This window comes from Primulina huaijiensis, chromosome 3 (genome assembly GCF_012295235.1).
Source record: "Primulina huaijiensis isolate GDHJ02 chromosome 3, ASM1229523v2, whole genome shotgun sequence".
NCBI classification, from domain to species: Eukaryota; Viridiplantae; Streptophyta; class Magnoliopsida; order Lamiales; family Gesneriaceae; genus Primulina; species Primulina huaijiensis.
The window spans coordinates 3,594,010-3,621,283 of record NC_133308.1 but is presented as its reverse complement, the minus strand read 5'-3'; the positions used below and the strand labels follow the sequence as shown (position 1 = coordinate 3,621,283).

General features: G+C 35.2%; 4 protein-coding genes and 1 pseudogene across 4 annotated transcripts; 4 read left to right on the top strand and 1 right to left on the bottom strand.

The window, feature by feature from the left end:
- Positions 1-6,012: 6,012 nt before the first annotated feature.
- LOC140971976 (increased DNA methylation 1-like) lies at positions 6,013-9,186 on the top strand. The gene is made up of 13 exons (XM_073434449.1): positions 6,013-6,084; positions 6,156-6,215; positions 6,328-6,380; positions 6,530-6,696; positions 6,786-6,996; positions 7,338-7,395; positions 7,509-7,565; positions 7,654-7,902; positions 8,325-8,392; positions 8,490-8,546; positions 8,658-8,751; positions 8,839-8,979; positions 9,049-9,186. The coding sequence occupies exons 1-13, from the start codon at positions 6,013-6,015 to the stop codon at positions 9,127-9,129; spliced, it is 1,368 nt and encodes a 455-aa protein (XP_073290550.1). The 3' UTR covers positions 9,130-9,186.
- Positions 9,187-12,460: 3,274 nt separating this feature from the next.
- LOC140973140 (pheophorbide a oxygenase, chloroplastic) lies at positions 12,461-15,818 on the top strand. The gene is made up of 7 exons (XM_073435739.1): positions 12,461-13,137; positions 13,316-13,551; positions 13,689-13,815; positions 14,206-14,342; positions 14,911-15,070; positions 15,157-15,438; positions 15,531-15,818. The coding sequence occupies exons 1-7, from the start codon at positions 12,712-12,714 to the stop codon at positions 15,783-15,785; spliced, it is 1,623 nt and encodes a 540-aa protein (XP_073291840.1). The 5' UTR covers positions 12,461-12,711; the 3' UTR covers positions 15,786-15,818.
- Positions 15,819-16,533: 715 nt separating this feature from the next.
- LOC140973139 (large ribosomal subunit protein bL9c) lies at positions 16,534-18,694 on the top strand. Its single transcript, XM_073435738.1, has 6 exons — positions 16,534-16,737; positions 16,840-16,967; positions 17,756-17,801; positions 18,100-18,197; positions 18,279-18,326; positions 18,420-18,694. Exons 1-6 carry the CDS (start codon positions 16,588-16,590, stop codon positions 18,538-18,540), a joined length of 591 nt encoding a protein of 196 aa, XP_073291839.1. The 5' UTR covers positions 16,534-16,587; the 3' UTR covers positions 18,541-18,694.
- Positions 18,695-19,575: 881 nt separating this feature from the next.
- LOC140973137 (protein SOSEKI 3-like) lies at positions 19,576-23,259 on the bottom strand. The gene is made up of 5 exons (XM_073435737.1): positions 22,220-23,259; positions 22,061-22,130; positions 21,840-21,955; positions 20,634-21,498; positions 19,576-20,352 (listed from the first exon to the last, which is right to left on the bottom strand). Exons 1-5 carry the CDS (start codon positions 22,428-22,430, stop codon positions 20,103-20,105), a joined length of 1,512 nt encoding a protein of 503 aa, XP_073291838.1. The 5' UTR covers positions 22,431-23,259; the 3' UTR covers positions 19,576-20,102.
- Positions 23,260-24,914: 1,655 nt separating this feature from the next.
- LOC140972093 (uncharacterized) lies at positions 24,915-26,656 on the top strand (annotated as a pseudogene).
- The last annotated feature ends 618 nt before the right edge of the window (positions 26,657-27,274 follow it).

Genomic DNA, 27,274 nt, shown 5'->3' with positions numbered 1-27,274 from the left:
ACACTACAACAAAAATGGCTTTTCGCAGCGCGCAAATTCGTTTTCCGCAGCGCACATTGCACGCTGCAAAGTTCAAAGCTGTTGAAAGTTCAAGATTATCCGCGGCGTACATGTGCGCGCTGTTAATCTTATTATCCGCGGCGTGCACATGCACGCCGTTAATACTATTATCCGCAGCGTGCAATGTACGCCGTTAATAATTAGTGCAAAATCTAATTTTAGCGACGGTTTTAAAATTGCCGTCGCTAATAGCGACGGTTTATAACCGTCGCTAAATTTATAGGCGACAGTTTTTAAACCGTCGCTAAGTTTAGCGACGGTTTTAAAACTGTCGATACATTTAGCGACGGGATTTCATAATCCGTCGCTAATCTTTTCGTTAAAATAAAAAAAATTTACTTTTATAATTTAATAAAATTTTTAAAAAAACTTACAATCTAATAACAATACTCGTGATTTTTAATATATTTACAAAGTAAGTATAAATCGAAACAAAAAGTACACTAAATCGAAACTAAAATCTTAAAATCATGAGAAAAATTCTGAGTGTTGTGAAGAAATGGAAGGAAATGCGGATATTTATAGACTATTAGCGACGTTTGTACTTAAACCGTCGCTACTAGCGACTGTTTTATAATAAACCGTCGCCGATGTAAAACCTTGCGACGGGTAAAAGAAAACCGTCGCTAAATATAGCGACGATTATTGCTTAATTGTCGCTAAAGTTGGCGACGGTTATTTTAAACCGTTGCTAGTTTTAAATCGGCGACGGTTTATTTAAAACCGTCGCTAATAGCGACAGTATAAAAACTACCGTCGTTAAATTTAAATCGGCGACGGCTAAATGATGGCGCACCCATTTTCCACGGCGTGCTTATATATGCACGCCGTTAAAACTAATATTCGCAGCGTGCTTTTAATGCACGCTGTTGATGACGTGCTGCGAAAAATCATTTTTCTTGTAGTGTCGACTCGATAAGCGCCTTAACGAACGATCTTTAACGAGCTTTTTACGGAGCCGAACTTCGAGTAGCTCGTGAGCGGCTTCGTTCGTTTACATCCCTAAGCATACCCGAGTCAATATGTGAGAACCGGATTTTTCTCTTTTTCAAGCTTTGTAAATTATTATTTGCAAGGAAATTAGGATCTTGGATTCTTGTATTAAGTAGGAAATATATTGGAAATCTCTAATGATTGAGCTTAATAATTTAAGCACTTGTGCAAGTATATTTTCGCAATTGAGTAAGAAATAATTGCAAGATGGGAAGATATCATACAAGATCTAGATGATTGAGTCATGAATATTGCACACAATTTTCGAAAATCTTACTATATATTCTATGCCTAATTATTGTGATGCATGAATACAAGGAAGCTTTCACGGTTAATTGGAAAGAAACCATCCAACTTTGGCACAAAAAATCCTTGACCTGGCCACCTAATTTTCGAGCCAATCAAGGCTGTTGGATTAGAGAACGATTTGGAGTCAAGTAAAGGAGAGATTTGGTGACGAAATAGAAAGAAAATCGGGTGATTTCGATGCCATATGGCCGGTAGGATTTGGCTACCACATTAAACCTCCTCTCTTCACCTATAAATAAGCCATCCTCCTCACACCTTACCACACAACAATCTCGAAATCCCTAGCTGATAATCTCGAAAATTACAGCAATTGTCCTAGCCAAAACCTTGCACCAAAAATCGTCCAAAGTTAGCCTAGCTCGTGAGCCGAAGTGCTGCCCTAACGAGGAGCAAGAAGTGATCCAATCCACGAAGCCGTGTACCACATTTTTAGCATCCAAAAACCAAGGTAAGTGGGTTTTTTTTAAAGTTAAACTTTCGCTTATGCACATTTATTTCGTTTTCGAAAAATGCGGTCGATTACACGTTCTTCTTCTACTCTGTTCTTGTGTTGGTTGTCATGTGGTTTGGGTACTGTGGGGATTCGACTGTATATGGGAGGGAATCCCAAATATGATAGGACCTTTACGCGGTGAGGATATAACTGCTATATGGCCTCGCCTCCTTAAAAGAGTAAAAATTAAGGACTGATATCTGTAAATCATAGAAAGTAGAGGAATCTCAGTGCCTGGTCAATGTTATGCATTTGTCATGAATTATGTGTGCAAGTGATGTGATTTTCAAAATTTTATGCATATTGTTGTATTGTGCTCGATTCGGCCCCTACTGGCTGAGTATTTCTCAAAATACTCATCACTTACTCCCCCTCCCAGATAAAACTGAAGAACAGGTTGAGGAAGAAGAGTCCGAACAATTTTGGGGCTGGTGATTTGTAAGATCAGTAGTAGATTTATATTTCGAATTTTATGATTAATTAATTGTAAAACGCTTCCGCATTACTATTTCATTTGAGTTGTAAAGACAATGTTATTTCTTTTGAATTATGATATAAAATGGTTTTGGTTTATACTGTGCTACGAAGCTGGTTGTTTTCGATTGTGTGATTGTTAAACAACGTCGGTGTCAACCCTAAGCTTCGGGACGTGACACAATCAATCTAATTGGTTCTCATTTTAAAGAGATGAATGACGAATATTGCTAATAAGTTGGGGGCTAATTGTTCTTCGACACGAACAATAATAAAAAAAATCATATTTTTGAAACACAAAAACTCTTATGAGATCGTCTCATATGTCATTTTTATAATACGGATCACAACCCGACATGACCCATGAAAAAATAATACTTTTTATGTCAAAGTATTACTTGTCAATGTAAGTATAGACTGGGTCGATCCGTCTTACAGATATAGATCAGTACGACCGTATCATATGACAGTCTATTGAAATAGACAACAAAATGACTTTGACAATTTTCAATGATAATAGAATTATACCAGGGCAACATAACTAGTATGCAAGTATATTTTGTCATGAGTACCAAACTAGAGTATAGAGTAGAAAATATTTCACAATTTTACAAAAATAATAAAATTTCTCATGATTAATTAATATATGCTAGCGATTATTAAAGTATTTTCATCATTTGTTAACAAAGGCTTCGCAATTTAATTCGATACCTCCCTCTGATTCGTTCCGCTTAGAACTTTCCCTCCACGTACCATTTGACTCTACCCTATGACGATGTTTGCATTGCTGGACATTGAATTTTTTTAAATTAAAACGTCTTTATCTGTATTTTGGAAATATATAATTATTATATAATATTGCACGCAAAATGCACATGCACGTGCATGGTAACTATATCTAGAGAGTACATGCATCCATTTTCTTTTATATCAAAAACCATTTTCTTTTATTAATATGAACTATAGAAGAGATTAATTCTACAACATCAAATATTTATTTTATAAATAAAAATAATACTGCCAGAAAATTATTTTCGGCGCAACAACAACGTATATATCTTGATTGCTTTTTAACATTGTATATGTTCTTTCTTCTCTAATTAATTCTCATTTGAAAGTGATGAATGAAGGAGTGATTTTTTCTTGGATACTTACAATTATTAAAAAAATTATATTTTTTTATAGATTAGTTAATGACTTTGACAAATTTCACAGCTGTAATAGAATTAAACCGTAAAAAAAAAAACTAAAATCTTGCAGTATTTTGGGTCTTTGTTAGTTCGAAAAGGATTGTAAAAGAGTAGAATTTATTTTTTCAGGAATGCACATAAACTTTTAAATTTCTTATGATTAAAAATATCAGTTCTCTAAAATTAATGAAATTTCTATAACGTTGATTTTTCCTTTTTTGAAAGAAAAATGTTTTTATTTTCTTTTTTAAGATTAATTTCCCCCCAAAAAAGTGCATCAATATTTGATAAATAAATCGATAAAATCTTGTATATATTTGTGAATACAATAAACTCTAGTCTCACATTTTGATTGTATTGAATTTTGGTTTATTATTTTTGTATCTCATAATTTTGGACCAAATTTTTTTCAAAATAATATAAAAATCGATCCGACATAATTAATATAAAACAGAAGTCTCACTTAGAAAAATTAAATTAAAATCGGTAATTTTTCATAGCGACTCTTATTCCTCTAAACCCTAATAAGTTCACTATATATAACGTTAATTATATCACTCCGTTGTCTGAGATTTGTTTCTGCCGACTGCTAATTTACCTTTGACCAAAGTCGAATTTGTTAAAAATTCTTCGATTATCGATTGATTTCTCATTTATCTTGTTTCTCTCATTTTTATATCTTTGTTCTTAGCCACATCTTGATTGAGGTAATTTGTTTTCTCCGGTGTGATTCTTACCACCACTAGAAGATTATCTAAGTTTTCAGGTATACATTTATATTTATTAGTCACAAAAATGGTTCCTATACTTAGACTTGTTTCATGTTTATACATATATGTTTCCATACATACATATCTATATGGTTTTCTTGTAGAAATCAAACTGAGCAAAGTAAGTAAAAATTGATTTTTCCCAGAATGGCTGATTCAAAACTTGTGTGGAAGTTAGATCTGTAAATCATTTTGGGAAAATATGACATAAATAATACATTATTTATTTATTTATTTATTTATAAAAACCTTACAAAGTAATTATTTATTGACCGTTAAAAATTCTTGATAAATTTATATTATTCTTCAGTTTACGATCTATTTGACAAAAATCTTTTAATGATTTTAATTATTGAAAAATCAAGTGTATCAATATCAATGTTAATAAATAAACTATATATTTAAATGCAATCTTGTAATTCTATGTCAATTTTTTTTAAAAAAAATAGCATGCGTGCGATGCACGTGCATTGCACGAAAATAACACTGACTCGGGTTTATAAATTATACAAACATTGATAATTTACCTCTGACCACAATTGAATTCCATAAAAAATTTATTCATTTATCTATTTAAATTCTCATTTACCTTGTTTATCTAATTCTTTTACTTTTTCTCAATATTCAATCTTGATTAAGATTTTCTTTCGTTGTTCGGTTCTTACCACTTCTAGAAGATATAGTGTTTCTCAGGTACACATTCTCTTATAAAATTGGTTTATGAAGTAATGAGAAAATTATCAATTTATTTTAAGTTATTTAATTTGCATAACTAATAATTATTCATGGTTTTTATTTTCGTTTACTTAAACATTTTATGTTCAAATGAATTTAATTTTCTTTTCCTAAATGCATATTAATTTTACCAATAATTGTTGGAAAGAAAATAAAGTAAAATTAATTTTTTATTTGATTTCTTAATTACCCAAGTGGTAATAAAAAGTGTAATGAAGTTATAACTTTAAAAGTAATTTGCATTACGTCAGATATCGATGGATAACGAGCGGTATGACAAAAATACATAATTATATTCTATTATTTTTTAAAATAAATTTTCATAGTTACAATGTGAATAATTTTTACATAAATCACATATGTGAATTATTAAGAATCTATGCAGAGCAAGATATATTTAATTAAAACTCACACAAGTAGAACTCTATGATCGGGTCTTAGGCCTATTTGTCTTAACGGCTTAAAGATCAACTATTTAAATTAGAGCTTACAGTCTGTTTTGAATGTGTCATTAATTACACACTTCATTTCAAATTTTAAGCCTCAATCTGAAGTCCGTGGCATGATATTTGGATTGGAATATCATGTTCCTACAAGAGTAAAATGGAAAAGGCTGGGATACGAAACTTTGATAAATAAATGTTTTAGATGACCATTTCGAACGCATTGTTGATTGTTGAATACTGATTATTATGTCGAATATGCGTGCTAGCGATGTGCATTGGACTTCTTCACAATCGCGGAGCCGATTTTGTAGATGCACTACACTTATTGTTTATGACGACCATTTCAGGTCCTTTTTACCTGATCCATTAGCTCCAGTTGCCTCAAATGTCTTCAAGTAGTCAAACCAAAATGAAACCTCAGGGGAAGCTAACAAAGAAGTAAGTGCTCATTATGTCTTCAAGTTCTATGGTTTCTCATGCGAACTCATCTCATTTATGAAAAATGATTCTTGTCACTCCTGTCTTGATCAAGGGATTTAGGAATGCACAAATCAATATTAGCAGGGAATGCACTCCCCGATGGCGCGGCTTTGTCATACATCATACGTGGACAGGTAAATGCAATTAATCAGACAATTGTATACAGAAATTAGTGTTAAACCTCTGCATTCTTACTTTTAAGCAGGTGAAACTTGAGGGTTGTAAAAAAGATGGTGCAATTGTTTGCTCCTGCTGCAATAAATTGGTAATTTAGAGGGTTTTATGGATTTAAATAATATTACATTAATATCGAATCTATTGTAGATGTAAATTCCTTCTCTGGGATGTTGACAGCTAGCATTTTTGTTACTGAACAGGTTAGCCCCTCACAGTTTGAGAAGCATGCTGGATGTGGTTCCCACAAGAAACCGTGAGCGATTCTTTAAGTCTCTTGGTTTCTTCATTTGTTGTGGGATTATTTTAGTTGTTTTCATGCAAACGTCACAATTTGTGATACAATAAATGTTGTTATTGCGGAGTACTTAGGTTCCTTAAACATGAATTTACTTGTTCTGGCAGTTACCACAACATATTTACATCAAATGGGATGTCTCTCCATCAGCTCTACGTTGACCAAGTGCAAAGCAGTGAATCATGTTCGAGGGAAAAAGATGATCTATGTTCTATATGCAAGCTCAGGGGAAATTTGATGAGTTGTGGAAATTGTCCACGAAGTTTCCACTATGGTGAGTATATTTAGTTGTACCAATTTATGTCAATAAATCTTGTCTCTATCTTACAACTCCTGTTTTTGTTTCCTTTCTTTCCTTTGTAGAATGTGCTGCTCCTTCTGGCATTCCCCAAGGTAAATGGTACTGCAGATACTGCGAAAACTTGTTCGGAAAGAAAAAGTTTTCAAAGCGCAATAAAAATGCTATTGCCGCTGGAAGAGTTGCTGGCGCAAACCCTGTTGAAGAAATAAACCAACGATGCATTCGTATCGTTGGAAGTTTGGAAGTTGAGATTGGTGGATGTTGCATTTGCGGGTAAATTTTCATCTCATTTTCCTCTATATCAGTTGAATTCAAGCATTTGATAATTATCTCTGTGCAAAAAGTGTGCTAATTTTGTGCTCGTCAAAATTAATTTTGCACTATACATGCACAATATTTCTTTGGCATTAAAAAAATTAGCTTCGAAATCAATTTCAAAGAGCATCCTTAATCGCACTTAATAATTATATATGCTGCCGATTTATCAGCAAATTTTTGTATACATTTTTTACAAATAACACAACTGGGAGGTTGACTTATCTGTGTTCATTTTTTTTAATCATATTTCGCTTTACTTTTTCCTTTGATGACTGATACTGGTCTAATCCTTGTAGGGGTCATGGGTTCAGCAAGTCCAGAATTACAGACAACACAATAATTATATGTGATCAAGTATAACTCGTTTTCCTAATGTTTGACATTACTCTCTGTTGAAAGATCAGTTTGCGTACTTTGTTATCTTTTATTATGTCAAAAGCATAATGATCGAGTATTCGTTATTCTAGTGTGACAGGGAATATCATGTTGGTTGTCTGAAGGAGCGAAAAATTGCTGATTTGGAGGTCTGCTAATACTGTAAACATGTTATTATTTCTTGGTTTTGTAACATTTTCTTCTTTTTTTTTTTCTAAAAAACAATGAAAAATACAGGTATTGCCGGAAGATGACTGGTTTTGTTGCATAGAATGCAACACTATGAACTCCACTCTGAAAGAGTTGATGGAGGCTGGCGAACAGATGCTCCCTCCAAATCTCGAGAACCACATCAAGAAAAAATTTGAGGAGCATGGTTCACAGCAAAATTCAGAGCTTGATAAAATCAGATGGAGGCTTTTTAAAGGAAAACAAGCTTCTGAAGTCACCAGAGTGTGGCTTTCTGGTGCTGTTAATATTTTTCATGTAAGTTAACTATTGACTTGTGCTTCTACGAATCTATTTCGCGCATGATTGTTCTGTATTTCTCCAATCATATTTTAGCTCTTTAAATTTCGTGTCAATTTAAGATATTTTTCCCCTTTGGATGGACTGTCAAAATTTGGTGCCATCATCGATCCTCTAATCCTACTTTGCTTTTAACACTTTTTCGGCACGTAATTTGCACGAGAGTTGCTGTTATATCTTTTGAATTTATTTTAAGGACCCTCAAAAAGATATCATGATCTAAAGAAGAAAGACACTATCCCTGCACATGTTGCACGTCAAAAGTTGTCTTTGATAAATATAGTTAACATGGTTTTTTTGCCTTTTGCTGATTGTATTTTGTCAGTTTAGTGAGTGAAAAGTATTTGAGAAATGATTTTCAATCAATCAAATTGTTGCAGGAATGTTTTGATCCGATTAGTGTTCCCAGCAACAGCGGTCTTGATCTAATTCCGAACATGGTTTATGGGTAAGTTGTCGTCTGTACTCCGCAATTCATATGCCATGTTCTTGTAAGCCGTTTCCGTGAATCTGAATGTGTTTAATATATGGCTGCTGCTCTCCAGGAGGGAGGTCAATGGTCAAGATTTCTGTGGCATGTATTGTGCCATTTTGACAGCAAAGTGAGTAAGATAGATTTATGCAGGAACAACACACGCTGAATTCCTTGGTGAATCAATGGCTTCTCTTAATATTGGAACTTTACTTTAATCCATTTTGCTTCCTTTCAACAGCTCGGTTGCAGTGTCTGCTGGAATCATTCGAATATTTGGGGCAGAAGTAGCAGAGCTTCCCTTGGTTGCAACAAGGCCTGATTACCAGGGCAAGGTGGGGATGTCAACTTTAATACTAAAATTATACAACTTAAATTTGTAAATATCATCCGTCTCTTGGTGAAAATATAACCTTTCTCAGGGATACTTCCAATATCTCTTGTTTTGCATTGAGAATCTTCTTTCACACCTCAATGTAAAAGAGCTCGTGCTTCCTGCTGCCCATGAAGCAGAATCCATGTGGAAAAACAAATTCGGTTTCGAAAACCTCGGCCAGGAACAGGTTGATTTTTCATAAGCTAGTTTTTAAAAAAAATTTGTGCTCGTTATTTATGTTTAATTTTGTTTGCAGCTGGATCAATACATGAGGAGTTACCCCATGATGGCATTTAATGGAACATCGTTTCTGCACAAGCCGATATCGGGTTCTTGAAATGTCATCCTTCTTGCTTTCTACAAGGGTGTGAATTCATCAGTTCATATGTATAAAATCTTGGTTCACGTTGTACATTTTTCATATGAAATTTTGAATTCTTGGATTATCAGATTAAATATGCAACAAGAATGTACATATATGTTTTCTTTGATATATAAAGTAATTATTTACGTGCGACGTTCGTGCGATTACTAATGCTCTTTCATCATATGTTAACAAGGTTTTATAATTGTGGGTTTCCACTTTAGTTAGATGCCTCTCATCCCACACAAATTGCACGTACGCATGTGGTATAAATATCAAATATTGCACATAAAGTGCACACGTGCGTGGTATCCTTCTTCAATTGTAAAATTCAATCCCATCATTTATTGGAGGATAAATAACTCAATGTCAATTCACAACGTAAAGGTTAGAAGTTTGGATTAATTGGTTAAAAATTCAGGCTTTAACTTCATATTTTAGATTATATTCTTATAAAGCTGCCTAACTCTATATTATTGATAGTTTTTAACCTTTAGATAATCTATAGGATACTATATAATAAAGTATCAATACCTTAGATTAATTATAAGGTCTAGAAAAATTCGAACTTAGTTTAAAAATAAAAATTTAGTAGACGTTTCATTAATCATCTTTGTTCTTTTAGTGCATGGCTTGGCCATTTTAAGAGAGACAAAAAGATCCCTTCTTTCATTCAATAATAATAATTATAAGAACTAATTATAGTAAATTATTTTGTACAACATATACATTGAAAATTAGCATTTTGATATTGTAAGTTGGTTTGGTTTTAGTTTTTAACCATGTAATTTGTCAAATTTTTGTTTTTATCCAATAATTTGGATTTTTTCCTTTTTTGGTAATTTTTTTCCTTAATCATTAAATTAAATCCAACGAATATTGCTTATTTGACACTGGTTCAAGGTTGCTATTATTGGAATTTTTAGATAAGTATTTTCAACATGGATGATCCGATTTTATTTTTTACAACATTCAAGCTTGGCCAAATATTTATTAATATGTTAATATCGAGATTCAGCTTAATAATTGTTTTTCTATGGGTTCAAAAGCTTGCATATCCATTTCTTCAATAAATGAAAAAAAAAAAAAAAAAGCTACTAATTCGTTGGTGTTTTAAAAATAATCAATGTAATTTAGTCAAAAAAATGTTATTACAGTTAATTTAATGAGTAGGTCTCTTGTGAGACGGTCTCATGAATCTTTATATGTGAGACGGGTCAACCCTATCGATATTCACAATAAAAAGTAATACTCTTAGAATAAAAAGTAATATTTTTTTATAAATGACCAAAATAAGAGATCTGTCTCACAAAATACGACCCGTGAGACCGTCTCATACAAGTTTTTGCCTAATTTTATGTACTTCGAAAACAGTTTTTAATTTTAACCTTATATACTTGTATGTAGATGTGGAATGATAAAAAAACTCATCGTTTCATAGTTAATTTTGTGATACAGATTATATAAAATAACCAATGTAATTTAGTCGAAAGATGTGATTACAGTAGTTACTCCATGTACTTCGCAGGCAATTGTCAATTTTAATCTTATAAACTTGAACATAGATGTGGAATGATAAAAAAAAAATATTAGTCAATTTTAGTACGGATCTTTGACCTGATCCGAATCTTGGGGAGAAAAAAAAATTTACGTCAAAACTATTTTTTACTATAAATTTGAATTGAGTGTATATAGAATTATGATACTATCTCACAATATACACATCTAAATGATAATATAATATTTAATTTTCAAGTTAAAAACAAATGATAAAAAGACATGAAAATTCTTATTTGGCTTCACATATACTTCTGAGTAGGTCTTTTGTGAGACGATCTCACGAATCTTTATCTGTGAGACGGGTCAACCCTACCGATATTCACAATAAAAGTAATAATATTAGAATAAAAATTAATATTTTTTCATAGATGACCAAATAAGATATTCAACCCACGAAATTTATCCGTGAGACGTCTCACCAGAGTTTTTGTGTATACCTTTTGGTTTATTTTTTGGCCAAAACTACGACCATTCGCTACACTCAAAACATTTTTTCGAAAAATTCTACAGAACAGTGATTGATCCTATAATTCAGAACCAATTTTATGATGTTTTAATTCTGTTCTTGAATATGATAGATATCAAGACTGACGATAGAAATCTCTCATAGAAAAATCTACAATGCAATTCAATGGTTTTAATTCAAGTGCTCATTCCTTTTGGCTTCAATGGCGGCCTCTTCCATGTCCAGTTCCATCCATTTCTCATCAAAACCCTTCAGTACATCATCTCCCAGACCCTTCAGACCCTCTTTGTAAACCTCCTCGCATCCCGGGAATGCCCTCGAAACATGTTTCATCAAGAATGGGAAATCGCTCAAATTTGTGGTGCTTAAGGATCCCTTCTCCTCGCTGAATTCCTCTTCCTTTGCTTTCGAAGAGGACGAGGGCATTCCCGTCTTCTCGTCTCCCCATATCTTTCGTGCAATCTCGTATATGTCACGATCGTGAGAGGTTTTAATGGATGATTTGTTTTTGACAGACTTGTGGTACTTTTGCTTCAGTCTTCTGATCTTGTCTGTGATCTGAGGGGCACTGAATCTGTCTTCGGGAAAGGAGGTTTCGCCTGGATACAAGACGGAGTTCAAGAGATCGATTTCGTCAGCTTCGGAGAAGAGTCTGTTGGGCTTTCGGGAGGTGGAGTTCATGGCGGCCGCTGCAGGTGGTGGACTCCCCGTAGTTGACTTTTGTCTGGAATTCGGAGTCGTTGACTTGGGGCCTGGATTGGTGAACAGTTACTCCGCCACTGCTGTTATGTGTTTTCATGGAGAACGTAACTGATCTCCCCTGCATTTTTATAAACACATTTTCCACCACAAACCACTTGTTTAGCTAAGTGGACCTCCATTTTTTCGTATGGTAAAATTGTCAACTCAACTTATTTATTTTATACTATAAAATTGAGGTTATTAAATATTTTGACATCTTTATTTTCAGATTCTATCTTTTTAATGATTTATCAATACAATTTCTCTAGCAAAAAACATCACTTTAGATAATAAAATTTTGAAAATTGGATTACAATAAAAAAAACTATGATTTTGGTTTTCTTTAGTAGAACAATTTACGAATTTTCTTAACAAATTTTACAAGGAAGAAAAAAGAACTCTTCCATTGTACTGTTTCTCTACTTATGTCTAAGAGAAATTTGAAATTAAAACATTAACTTCGTGGCATAATTCTACTCCACACAACACGAAAACATATGAAAAATATCTCATGTGTCGCAGTTTCGTCCCAATTTTCGCCCAGCAGCCTGGACTTTCATCCAGCGTTAGGACATATAATTCCAAGAAAATCCAATTTCAGTCTCGTACGCAAAGCCAGCCTCCATTCCCATTCTACATAATCATTTTACAAAAAGAAGAAAGAGGCAGGTGTGTCTCCATATCATTAAATGAAACTGCTTTAAGAAATTTAGACGCGATATGATACAGTTGTGCGCTATAAAGAAAATTAGTTGCCGGGATTAGAGATTCTTGAATTACCCGAAAACATGTCGGTTTCATTTGCTTCAGCTACGCCCATATTCAGCGCCTCTTCCAATGCCAGTAGTAGTCTACACCACCAGTCTGTTCCATTGCCATTCATTTCTAAGACTATTACTTCACAAAAAAGAAGCAAACTTTTGAAAACTCCGATTCATGTAGCTTCCCCGGTAATCACTCCGGCTACGATACCGGAAGATGGCACAGAAGAAGCAGAACCTTTGATTGAGACGGCAGATTCTGAAGAGATCTCGTCGTCGAAGTTTTCTTGGAGAGATCATTGGTATCCAGTTTCACTCGTTGAAGATCTTGACCCCCGTTATCCCACACCATTTCAGCTCCTGAATCGAGATCTTGTTATCTGGTTTGATAAATCGACTGCTCAGTGGGTTGCTTTTGATGATAAATGCCCCCATAGGCTTGCACCCTTATCGGTGAATTTCTCTTCATCCTTTTCTCTCTCTAATTTTCTGCAAGTTCTTGGAAACCTTTCTTCAAGATTCAATCTTTGTGGAGAAATTTCGTTAACCCTTGAAATTTGTTCCTCAATTCTCTGTTTCTTGGTTATAATCACTTGTCTTGAGCTTGAATTTGTTTCCACATGTATCGCAGGAGGGGAGGATTGATGAGAATGGGCACTTGCAGTGTTCATATCACGGATGGTCGTTTGACGGGTGCGGCTCATGTACTCGGATACCGCAGGCAGCTTCTGAAGGACCCGAGTCTCGCGCGCTTAAGTCGCCGAGGGCATGTGCAACGAAGTTTCCAACCATGGTTTCTCAAGGCCTTCTCTTTGTTTGGCCTAGTGAGAATGACTGGGAAAGAGCTCAAGCCACGAAGCCTCCAATGTAAAAGTCTCTAAATTGGTGGTTTATTATTTAAAACGAACATTGTTTCCAGTCCTCGATTGGTTTGGTTTTTTAATCAAAATTTTTGGTTGGAATTAGAATAATTAATGTTCTTCTGATTGTGGGCAATTGTTTAGGTTGCCTGATGATTTTGATAAGCCGGAGTTTTCGTCGGTGACAATTCAACGTGATCTATATTATGGCTATGATACTCTGATGGAAAATGTGTCTGATCCTTCACACATTGATTTTGCGCACCATAAGGTAAAATTGGTATATAATTGAAAGAGTTGAATTATACTATTAAATGTAGATTATCTCTAAATATCATATAAGATGTAGAAACTTTTTTATGTGTATATATATATTTTCAGGCTACCAAAAGTAACAAAATCACATGATGGGTTAAAGTTGTAGAAGAATGAGTTGATACAAGATTGATAAATCAAAACATAGAAAGAAATTTAGTTTTTAAGTATTTTCTGGTGGAAATATTGCAAGTGTCGCAATTCAAAGTTCGAGTGTGTTAATGAGTTTGAATGTCCTATCAAAGCTTTATTCTCAAACAAGCTGTCATACGATATTTACCCCCATTTCTGTCTTTTGAAACATAAGCCTTTGTAACAGTCACTTAAAACAAATATACATTGACAGGTCACAGGAAGAAGAGAAAGAGCAAAGCCGTTACTGTTCAAGATGCAATCAACTGGACCGTGGGGTTTTTCTGGTGCAAATGAGGGTAATCCAAGAATTAGCACCAAGTTTGTTGCGCCTTGCTACTATATAAATAAGTAAGTTTATCTGTGACATATGATACTCGAATAACAATATGTGCAATTTACACTGCTGTAGGATAGGCTCAGAGGCATTCCCCAGATCCATTATTCAAGAGTAAGCTGCAAAAAAGTCGCACATTTTTCAAGTGTCCAATATGTTCTAGATTTTGTTCCAATATATATGGTTGGCACTTGGCACCGAGGGTTATTTAAGGTTAAATGTTACGAATCGAATTAATAACAGATTTGATCACGGTCTAATTTCCTGAGATATTTGATTTGTTCTCCGCTCTCTAGTCCTTATCTCTATCAAACCTCTTGGTTTTTCCTAGTTTGTTGATGTCATTGTCATATAAAGTTTTGGTGACCGTGTAATTCTAGTAAAATACATTCGTTTTATAGTTTCCATGGCTAACGGTGCTGTGCTTCTCTCTTTCGGCCATGTTTTTATTTTAAGTAGACAAGCTCTGGAAACATGGCCTTGTGCATATTTGTTTAGTATCTTTATAAAGGTGGATTCATTTTACATATAGATATGGATATGAATTTGGTTTCCGTTATTTTACCGTTCTGTTAATGTCAGAGTCGAGATAGACACGAAACTTCCGGTAGTAGGTGACCAAAAATGGGTCATATGGATTTGCTCCTTCAACGTTCCAATGGCACCTGGAAAGACTCGCTCAATTGTTTGCAGTGCTCGGAACTTTTTCCAACTCACTATGCCAGGTCCCAAGTGGTGGCAAGTAAGTAAGTCCTGCCCCTTCTTTCATTTTCCAGGAACAATCTTAAAAATAATCTATTTTTACCCCTTAATTGATTTTGACAATAGGTGGTTCCTCGATGGCACGAGCACTGGACATCGAACAAAGTATACGATGGAGATATGATAGTACTGCAAGGTCAAGAGAAGATCTTTCTTTCAAAATCGAAGGATGGCGTGGGAGATGTCAACAAAGAGTACACAAAGATAACCTTTACCCCTACACAAGCGGATCGTTTTGTTTTGGCATTCAGGAATTGGCTGCGACGACATGGCAACAGCCAGCCTGAGTGGTTTGGTGCCACCAATGATCAACAGACATTACCTTCTATTACATTGTCCAAACGCCAGGTATTGGAATTCTTCAATCTGTAAAATGAATGGAAACATTTGAATCCTCACTTCATTTGGCATGAAAAAATTGTTGATTCTGTGTTGTGCAGATGTTGGATAGATTTGAGCAGCACACTCTGAAGTGTTCTTCATGTAGAAGTGCTCATTCTAGTTTCCAGGCATTGCAGAAGTTCTTGATAGGTACTGCTGTTGTTTGCGCGGCAACGGCCGGGATTCCTCCGGACATGTACTTCCGGATTGTTTTGGGGGCTGTTTCGATTTTGAGTGCTGGTTTGGCCTATGCTATAAATGAACTCCAAAAGAACTTTGTGTTTGTCGATTATATACACGCTGACATTGATTGATTATTACAAAAAATTTCACTGTAGTCTAGTAAATGAGGTTTTAAGAACAAATAATTTGCATCTGATCAACAAAAACCACCCGAATCACTAACCCCATGAAAGAAAACTTCGCAAAATCTAAGTACACGTGAACTTGGTTCCTGTTTTAGTACCCTTCGAAACAGCATGTTTTGCAAGCTCCCAACCTAACGACCGCCTGACTTTGCCTTGAAGTATCGTTGAACTTGTTCTATGTCAGCTAATCTTGACGCAATCAGAATAGATGTCTGGTAAAATTAATTGTTCTTTTAACATTCATAATCCCAAAAAAATCATAGACTTAAAATATGTTACATTTAATTCAAAAATAGGCCATCGTGCCAATAGATATGTTATTATAAATTTTAAATCTGTAAATTTCGAATTCGTCGATCCAAGTCTGTCTTTAAATTTGACATGCACGTCATATATAATTCCTTTCCTTAGTTTTTTTAGATAGTTTAATAAATTTGAAGCCATACATCGTACGTAGGTGAATATACACTGAGTAAAAAAGCAATTTAATACACAATGCCTACATACCATTAATCTGTACAACAACAAATGTAGTATTCAACTCACATATAAGAAATATACATTGCTGGGATAGGGATTCCTTTTTCGGATCTTTTCTTGTGGGCTTATACGTTCTGGGCTGGACCAAACTATTTTGGCCCAAATGTCGCTTCCTCAACTGAATCCAGACTGCAGTATACTGTATACAGATAAGATGATGAGAAAAGAGCTGACTACACACTGAATTGAACAAGAGTGTTTCCTGTCCATGGCGTCTGCTAGTTTTTCGTGGGTTTCATCTTCATGGATTCAAAATTCAACCTTGACGAAGACTGTGAATGTAGATACGGAGAAAGTCTCCGACGGGGCGCCAGTTTTAAAGGTCATGGCTCAGAAAAAAGTCCAGAAAGTTCGGAAGGTATGGGAATCCTTTGTCACCAATTGGGTTCCCTAAGTTATGTTTAATCGTTTTCCGTACCTGGCGTTGCGTTTCTTTACAATTTTTATTTCCATTTTTTAGGTTATATTGAAGGAGGATGTGACTAAGTTGGGGAAAAAGGGGGAGCTTTTGGATGTCAAAGCTGGGTATTTTAGGAACTTTCTGCTGCCCATGGGCATGGCGCAGATTGTTACGCCCGGCCTTATTAAGTAATTATCTTCCTTTGGTTATCATTAAATATTAAGAGTGCCAGTTGTTTCAAAATCTGTTCTTTTTGGACTCGTATTTTACTTTTTAAATTGCATTGTTGTGTATGGTTATTTTTCTTTTGCTTCATTGCACTTAATGTTGGTGTTTCTTCGTTTAAATTTCTTGCATGCTTTAACATGATTTTCCTGCGGGAGAAGTAAAAGATCAGGGAGAAAAGCTGGAGTCTGGTAGTATTTGACAGGTATAAAGAACGATGGAAATGGATTGGGATCTATAGTTGATAAGGTGGAGTCACTGTAAGAAACCAAATTTCACTCCTGTCTTAATCTCAATGTTAAAGCTTGAATCTGAAAGCTCATTTGTGGGAACAAATCCATCTGCAGAAATTTGATTTGATAACCGAGCTAACAAATATGAGAAGACTCACTTGCTTGCTAACTCTTGATATAACTTCATTTAGATGCTTGTTGGTGTTGAAATTTTCATTTTTCACCGGTTCATTTTTGCTAGTTATCGTCTTTGTAGGTTAATGTGTATGTTGTTATCTTCGACTATTACGACAATTTTGTTGTTATTTTTCCAGCAATTAAATTCTGAAAGTCCTATAATTGGTTTTTCTCTTGGAGTGCTCCGAACTTTCACATATTTTCTTGATTGGTAATGTGATGCAGAAGCAAGTCACTATTAGATTTGATAAGAAAGGGCTGAACCGATTCTTGGATGATCAGGCCTGCAATCTCTCCGTTATATTTTTGGATGTCATTTAATGTTTTCTGTTTCTTTGTAGGGAAATGAGGTTGCAAGATGAGAGAATTGAGGCCGAAAAGAAACGTGTAATGAACCTTGCATGTTCTTAAACATGATGATTTAATTATTTATTTATGCCATGATCTGTTTCCTTGCTGCAATGTTAGCATATTGATCACTAACACACCCAAACTTTCATATTTTATTTACAGTGTAGAATGCCAACATTTTGATGAATCTTTAGTTATTTTCTTGCCAAAATAGGTCACAAAGTCAATACTAAATCCCACTTTTCATAGATTCAAACATACACAAGAATTAAATGAGTCTCTGTTTCTCAGATTATTCTTTGAGTAAGATTTTTCTCATGTACCTGTCCATCAGGTAAAAGAAGAAGCACAGCAGCTCGCTCTAATGTTTGAAACTGTTGGAGCTTTCAAGGTGAAGCGCAAGGGTGGCAAAGGAAAACTGATTTTCGGAACGTAAGTTTGGCGCATATAGTAAGTAGCATGATGCACTAAATTTCTCCCCATGATTGCGCTAATACATACTTGTTTTCATAGTGTTACGGCTCAAGATCTTGTTGATATAATTAAGGCACAGCTTCAGAGGTAGTCACTCAATACCATTTCTATATCAACCATGCCAGCATTCTTCATACAATATCGGTTCTCACAGTACCTGTCCATATTTGATCTTGACAGGGACGTGGACAAAAGAATTGTGTCACTTCCAGAGATCAGAGAAACTGGAGAATATACTGCAGAAATAAAGCTCCATCCCGAAGTTGTAGCTACTGTAAGGCTGAACGTTTATGCTAATTAAGGGCGGTATTCCTTGCCTTCTCCCCACCGTGTATACGAGCCAAGAAAGTTGGATCTCTGTAATATTTATTATATACTTTTATGTTTTGTTTGTCGGGTATCATTTGGATTTCTTTTATTCATTTTTTACTTAATTATCTCCTCTCTTTATTTTCCTTTTCCTTTTTTTTTTTCCATCTGATTTGGTTAAGTTTGAGTAATAATATGGTTCTACTTCCGTTCGAATTTTTTTCTATAAAGTGGATAATTTCAACTTTTATGTAATAAGCGCCACATCTTTAGTGGTGTAACGACGTAAATCTTTATCAATGAGAGGCGGGGAACCACGTACATAATTTATTTATTTTTTGGAAAAAAGAAGTTGGCTACTCCTCTTTTTCCAATGTTGGTGTTACTGGATCGGATGAGAATTTGGCAAAAATCGAATTAAAATGTATAGTTGAATGAAGTCAAATGTATTAAAAAAGAAATATTTCTAATTTTTTTTATCTACTTATTTATAAAACTCCAACCCAAGATTTTATTTATAGAGAGAACTAAGTTTATTTAATACTGTAGAGAAGGTATTTTTTGTTTGTAGACCACAGCTGGCCAAACCAGTCAGCCTCCAACTCCACTGCTCTATCTATTTCGGTCATGGATGCTGTTTGGTTTTACGAGTGCTTTCTATATTTGAAGTGGCCACACTTCACACTTACGTTAATGTTCTTACTGTAACATACTTGTTAGAATATCTAGGAATCGTTAAAGTAAAAAACCTGGCCTCACATCTTTGTGTGGACGACAACTCGTACCGATAATGATCATTTGACTTTGAAGTTTGTATTGGGTCAACCGTGAATGCATTGAGAATCCAAAAACACTGTCGAGAATCTCTGGAGACGGAAGTAACTAATTCACAGGATGCATTTAATACACGTACAAACAAACAAACTCACTCCCAATGCTCGCACGTGCTTCCACGTACATTCTTGTGGTGACAACAACAATATTCATTTGTGTATAATATGATTTCAACTATACATAATTCAAGCTTATACTCAGTAGTTACCAAGATTTATTGAGACTGGCATACCATGCACGAAAATATACATAAGGTATAATTCTGTCGTCTTTGAGCGGAGCTTCTATTCTATTTGAACTAATCGAAAACAAATGGTTAACAGACGCATACTGACATCAGTTTTGGCTCTTGGGTAATACCAACAGTAAAATCAAGTTGTTAAGATGTAGCTTCATGTAATCTAGTAGATTAAACAATTCACAAAATCTGAATGCAACAAGAGACAAAGCATTTGTTACAATATAGCTTGACGTGATCTCTATGGATTCTGCACAAATTCTCTAAATCTTCAAAAATGTCATCTAGGAGTTGCTCTTGCTGTCACATGTTTTGGATTGTGCTATAACCTGAGCTCCTCAAGCAAGCATGCTCGGAGGAAAGAAAACAGAAATCTCAGGCTACAAGAATTCAGCACCTTGCTAAGTTGCGCCATAACACTCGAGGAATCAGAATTCAACTGTCATAGTACTTTCCCTTTCCATTTCTGCAAGAATCCAGATTTATTGATTGTGTTTCCCCGGCGATGGCTCAGTAATTCTCTTGCTTCCACCATTGGGTGTGCCTGGTGTAAGGGTTCTTGAACTTTCCACTCTCTCAGATGAGATTCTTGGTCCATTGGAAAAAGGAGATCTCATTGATTCGCATCTTGGATGCTTAGTTATAGAAGCCTTCAGTGCTCTTGGAATGCACTTCACATACGTAGAACTTTCTGCTTCATTGTTCTCAGCAGAACCAAGTTCCTGAGTACTTCTGCATTAAATAATTCTCTATTTGTTTCAACATGAAGAGGGCAAGAAAAAATCCACAACTTTTTAAGTTTAATCTATAACCCATGAAAGCTAACTACCACATCCAGACTACAATTAATGAAGACTAAAAATTGCTATAAGGTTTGTTCAAAGTAGCATGATTAACAATAAGCACAATCTTGACTTAACATAAGAGCAACCAGGAAAAGATTTCAGGTCTCAGAATCGAGTTTCTCAGCTAATTGATGAAAATATCAATTGATGGGGAGATAACGTAATAACCTCTCAGCATGGTATGAAGATGATCGTTTCAGAGTCGGTATCCCTTCCTTGAACATATTTGTTTCAACAAAGCTCCCACTAAAGTATTCTTTATCTTCCACTCTCACTCCCCTTAGACGAGGATTCTCCGAATGGCAATCAAACTCTCCAAACATCAAAGATGTCGAGAACAATGGAGAGGAAACTTTGGAATGAGAAAACCTTGGCTTGTAGGTTGGGATCATGCCAAAACTGGGATCTTTCACTGAAACCGAGCCACAGGAGATCAGTTGCATTATAATATTTGAAGCCTTGAGTTTTGTACCAGATGACATTCTTAATTCCTCCTCTTCAAGAATCCTAAAGCTCTTGAGCTTTCTAGCATCAGTTTTAATGAGAGCTTCCAAGGTATCTGTCCTACCACTTGATGATGTACTGGATATGGATGGAGGCGGTGATGTTAAATCTCTGCAAATTTCTGAAGTCTCTTTTATTTTGAGACCCTCGTTTAGACAAGTACTGCTGCATTTAGGATCCAATAACCCATCTTCAGTTGATACACCTCTTGCGTAAATTCTTCGAGTTTTGCCTTTATCCTCAGTTTGGGTGGAAGCATCAGCAACACCATCCTTCTTGTTAACCTTGTATTCTATTAGGCTCGAAGAACCATTCCAAGAGGAATTTTTCCCGATGTTAGAGTCTGGAGACACGGAAGAAGTGCAAAGCCGCTGAGCTGGAGGTGATAGTTCGTCATCCTGAGAACTTTTTATAGTTCTCCCATTCAGGCTAGATGAGGACGAAGAATTTTCTTGGCTTCTGGAAGATGGTGGTTCTGGTAATGCACTCTGATTCTGTGACATGAGATTTCCAGTTGGACTGAAGCGGCCTAGAAAACAAGGCAGTTTATCATCAAAAAACTCACATTATGACGTGTACTTGCATGTCAACACAAGTCCATCCTCGGGATCACAGAAAAATAAAGGAAACAAAGGCATCACATTTCGCCTCATTTTACTCCTATCTTCGCACAAATGACCTCTGAAATGCAAGTCCACAGACAGATTCTACAATTACCTTAAACTTTCAGTATAAATTAGTTCCACACATTTCCGCCACAACACCAAAGAGTTTTAGTTCTCCAGTTTCTATATCCCGGTGCTCAAGTTATTCGCAATGAAACTTTTCATTTGGTTAATAATAGCAGAAGGAAGGTTTGTGTCACTTTACCAGAATTGGATTCTTCAAAGAGCTCTGAGCCCTTGAGAACATATTCGTTCCCGTGAGCCGGGAGGATTAAATCATCTTCACAGAGATCGTGCCATACGAAGCCATTCTTATAACTCCTGCATTAAAAAATTACAGTAAAACTTTGAGATACATTTTCATAAAGGGAAAAACGTGAATTCACAAACAACGAATCGAACATAAAGTCACGGGACCATATACACCTCTTGCAAGACCAAGCATAGATTGAAGCCATGCCTCTGCCTCTCAAACTGTTAAGCCTTTCCACCACATCTTCAAAATAATAAAAAAAAATTCGAATTTCAAGAAAATCACGATACTGGATAATGGAAAAATTCATGAGCAGAATCGCGTTATGGTACCTCTCAAATAAAGTCCATCAGGGGAGGAGAGGGGGACTTCCATAAAATGTGGATGCTCGAGTTGTCTATTCCTGCATAGATAGTAAATAACAGGCACTTTGTGCTTGTGCTGTTGCTGCTGCAGATTATGTTGATCACTGTAGTGATATTTGGGTGATTTTTCAGTCCATACTTTGGCTCTTTCTGGGCTCAGTTGCTGATATTTCTTCATTCTCTCTTTATTTCACACCTCAAATGAGTCTTCTCGATAATTATAAAGATCTAAGAAAAATCCCATATATTTTTTCAACTTTTCGAGTAGTCCAGAGTGAAAAATCTCCTATTCTACACATAAACAACCAAAACAATCCCTAAAAAAATCAATAAAATTTCCAACACCCAAAAAAATCCCTAAAAAATTCAGTAAAATTTCCAGTTTTGCTGTGCAACCAAAAGATGAAGAGAAAAAAGACCTCGAAATACTGCCTACTCATAACACGTATTCGTACGTAAATGATTAAATGCAAGTAAACCAAACCAGTGGAAGAAAGATGAAATGGACCAAAAATGGAAAAAAAAACGCCTCACACGGATGTCTTAATAAATGGACCTAGAAATTTAAGGAAAAAAGAAAAGAAAAGAAAATGTACGCCAACCTGGGGAAGAGGGAAGCAAAAGCCAGCAAAATGTGTAGGCTAACCTAAAAATTCAAAAGATACACGCTCGCATTAAACCCATCCAGCTATGAGATACCGCTCACCCCACCCCAGAGACCGACCCCTGCGGATAAAGCATTGAAGGGAGTGAAGTGACTGGTCGTGAAATTGATAGAGCAGCGACAGGGAATAGGAGTGTAGATGGAAGAAGAAAGGGACAAGTGAAAGGTGGAGTTGATATGTAGCACAGAATGGCTTTTTGCCGGATATCGAGGGGTAAGACTGCATCTTTTGGCAGATTCATGGGACTTCTACTGCATTGTTTCTTTGTTAGGCGGGAGCTGGGGTTTCTCCCATGGATTTCTCTCATGGGTCCAAACGAATTTCGTAAATTTTTGGAGACTTTAAAAATATTTTATTCACATTCGAGCTTATTGAATTTGATTAAACGAATTTCTTAAATTTTTCGAGCTGTTCGAAAAATATTTTATTTGCATTCGAGCTTATCGAATTCGAACAAGTTTAAATTTTTCCGAACCAAGATCGAGTTCAATTATTTTGTTTGATAGTTCGTGCAAACACAAGCTTTAGTATTTTAGTAATATAATATAATTATATATTAAATAAATAAATTTCAAGTATTTCGAGTACTTATTTTTTAGTAATAATCCAAATAGTTTTCGAACATGTTCGAATCTTTCAATCCAAACTCGAACTCGAGCTTTAATTCGAATCGAACTCGAGCCAAAAGTTTTAAAATTTTTGAACTTCAAATCGAGATCGAACTCGAATAGAATAATTTGAACCAAATTCAAGTATTCAAAATTTTGTCGTATTCAGCTCGATTTGGTTCGTTTACACCTCTACTCCCATGGAACAATGGCAAGAGAAATTTAGAAAACAAGGAGTGTATCGTTTTCTAATTCAACAAAAAAGATTGATGTCCAAAAGACAACTTTGCTCATATTAAAATTCAACTTGAAATGAAAATTTCACTTTAACATAAAAACTTGACCCAAAATCCACTCAAAACTCAACTCAATGATTAAAATATTTGAAAAAATAAGACCCAAACTCAACCTAATTATGATAAATTAGACAAATTAGACCCAAACTCGACCCAATGAAAAAATTAGACTCAAATTACTACAACGAAAATTGTACTCTACGCACAAATTTAATGCATACAATATTACTTCTCATTGATATTTAATACACACACATATATGTTGGACGTAAATGCTTAATTGATTTAAATAAATTATCTAGAATTTAAAGTTGTGTTTGGATTGATGGATTTGAGATGATGAATTTCAAATTTCTTGTTTTGTTTTGTTTTTATGGAGAAAATTCAACTGGATTTTGAATTTACTTCATATTAAGTTATACAATTTCAATAATAATTATAGTGTATTTGAAATACACCAAAAAACAGTGTACTTTGAAATTTATCTCTCAAATACTTCTTCAAATCAAATATATTCTTCCAAATCAAATATATCAATTAAAACACAACTTATATAGTACCACAATTAGTTTGGAGAGGTATAACATTTTATCATGGAAATTATCTGTTATTCGATCACATATGGTAAATTTCATCCTTGAATCAATCTTTTTTATATTTGCTAACCAAATCACTAACTCTAGCTGTCTAACAATGTTTGATGGTTGTATTCGAAATCGATGATGTCGAAGATTTTAACATATCTCGGGTTTGGCCTCGTAAGTCAATATTTCCACGTTTCTTTCGGTTTGTTATTATCCGAGCATATATGTCTAGATCAAGAGATGATTGACTGAGATATGGTTGTGCCGATTATAACCGTGATGGATCCTGCACAAGTGTATCTTCTCTGATGCTTAATTTAATCTGGATAGCAAACTTAAGAGTCTAAGTATAATACTTTGTGTAAAACAATAAATGAATCAAACAGAAAATACATAGTATTTATATATTTGGAACTCAGTACCTTATCTACTTATATGAAAGCGGTAATAAGTTTAGGTTGGCCAGTTTTCTCCCGGTTGCAGGTCAAAAAAATACACGTGGCATGAGCTTTTTCTTACACGACTTCAGGGAACGGGAACTCACTGACAATTCGATCGTTCCGCCATGGCTCGTAACAAAGAGAAAGCTCAATCGATGCTGGCCCGCTTCATTTCCATGAAAGAGGATGAGCAGAAGAGCTTTTTCTCTCACGACATCGGAGGATGGGAACTAACTGATAATTCGATTGTTCCGCCATGGCTCGTAACGAGGCGAAAGCTCAATCGATGCTGACCCGCTTGATTTTCATGAAAGAGGATCAGAAGAAGAAGCCCAAAGAGCGCCGCCCCTACCTCGCGTCCGAGTGCCGAGATTTGGCGGAGCCCGACAAGTGGCGCCAGAAAATCATGCGACAGATCGGGCGAAAAGTCGCTGAAATCCAGAACGAAAGCCTCGGAGAGCACCGGCTCGAGACTTGAACGACGAGACCAATAAATTGATTAGTGAGAAAACGCATTGGGAGAGGCGCATTGTTGAGCTTGGGGGGTGATTCACGCGAGGTATTCAGTGGAGATGACATGTTTAGATGGAACCATTGTGGGCGTTCCGAATCCAGGTGGACGTGGGCCAGGATATAGGTATTTTGGGGCGGCTAAGAAGTTGTCTGGTGTGAAGGAGTTGTTTGAGAAGCCGCCTGAGTTGCCGAAAAGGCGTACACGATAATTTTTATTGTTCAAGTTTGATGGTTGAGTGAAGAATTGAGGCACTGTGTGTTTTCTTTCTTATTTTGTTGATTAGGGGCGAGGTTTGGAGTTTATGATAGTAATATAGTCTGTTCCTGTTTTGATTATGGTTTTGTTTGTTTTGCACATTTAGAAACCAAGAGATTTTTTTTCGAGCTGGCCACGTTATTAAAAAATTAATTGGGTAGACAGTTCGATTATAAGGTGCATAAAATGTTTAGATTTTCTGAGATAATTGTCTCAAGTTAACTTCTTTAGTATACTTTTTCACAGCACAAATAATAGGTTTCTGAATTAGATGCATGGTTAAATTATGGGAACCGATTTATGTGAAACTTGGATTCTATATAGTTGTCTTGTTCGATTGTTGATTTACGTGAACGTGTAAATTCATATCCTTGACGACTGAAACTTGTGATGTAATTTTTTTTGGACTACGAAAGTCATGATGGGTTTTCTAAGTTGTGTAATTATCTTAATGAAATCGCCTTGCTATTTTATTGTATTTCTGTATGGGACTTGAGCTAATGTAGCTCATGCACATTATCCTCAGGTGTGATATTTATAAAAGGATAGATGCAAGCTATTATGGTTATAGGGATGATGAGGATGGGATATTGGAGAACTTGGAAGGGCCAGCAGAGAAAAGAATGAGGGCTGCAGCTCTGGAGGATTGGATGGAGATGGAAAAGATGAAGAAAGAAGCAAGGATGGTGGTGAAGAGTGGAGAGGTGACAGACATGGGTAATGTGTCCAACATATTATTCGAGGAAGAGGATGTGGTGGAGGAAGAGAGGATGAAAGAGAAGGAGAGAGAGGAGAGAGAGAAGAAAAATGAATTTGTTGCGCATGTGCCACTGCTATATGAGAAGGAAATTGGAAGGATGGTGCTGGAAAAGAGAAAGCAGGATATCTTTGACAAATACATAAGGAATGCGCTGCAGGAGGAGATGACTGAAGCAAAGAGCTTAATATACAGAGATAGATGGTATGCTGTACTTTTCACTTCACTTGGCTTAATGTTGCTGTTATTTTTTCTGCACGTTTAGTTGGTTAATGTATTCATTGATTGACGATCATTGTCTCTTCTTTATTATTAAGATACATATAATCAAAACATATATTCCGATACAACTATTATTCGTGAAAGTTAAAATATGAAATCAATACGATAATTTTATATTTTGATGAGATCCTCTTTTCAAAGAAGTTAATATATATTACATTGTTGTAAAACAATAATGTTTTGTTAATTTACAAGGAAAGCCGAGACATCAAATAAATGGATGGCCGAATTAAAGGGATTACGCTGAAAGCTTTTCAAGTTCATTGTATCTCCATTATTATCATTAGAGGATAGGTTGATGAAAATTTATCAAATTCTGTTGTAGTTTCGACTTTATTTTGTAAACAGTTTTTTTCCTCTCGGTGGATTTTTTTTTACAAAAAAATGAATTATTAAATATAATAGATATGTAAGTATGTGACTAATTATTATACTATCAAATATGTTAAAATCATCATCATATTTGAGTTGGTGGAATAAGTGAACGTTTGATCAATAATTATGAGTATGATTCTCACTACAAACACTTTATCGGACAAACTGGACAAACCTATCACACAAGGTTTGTCCAGTATGGTTTATCCAGCTAACATGATTCACAGACTACTGCGTTAATATGCA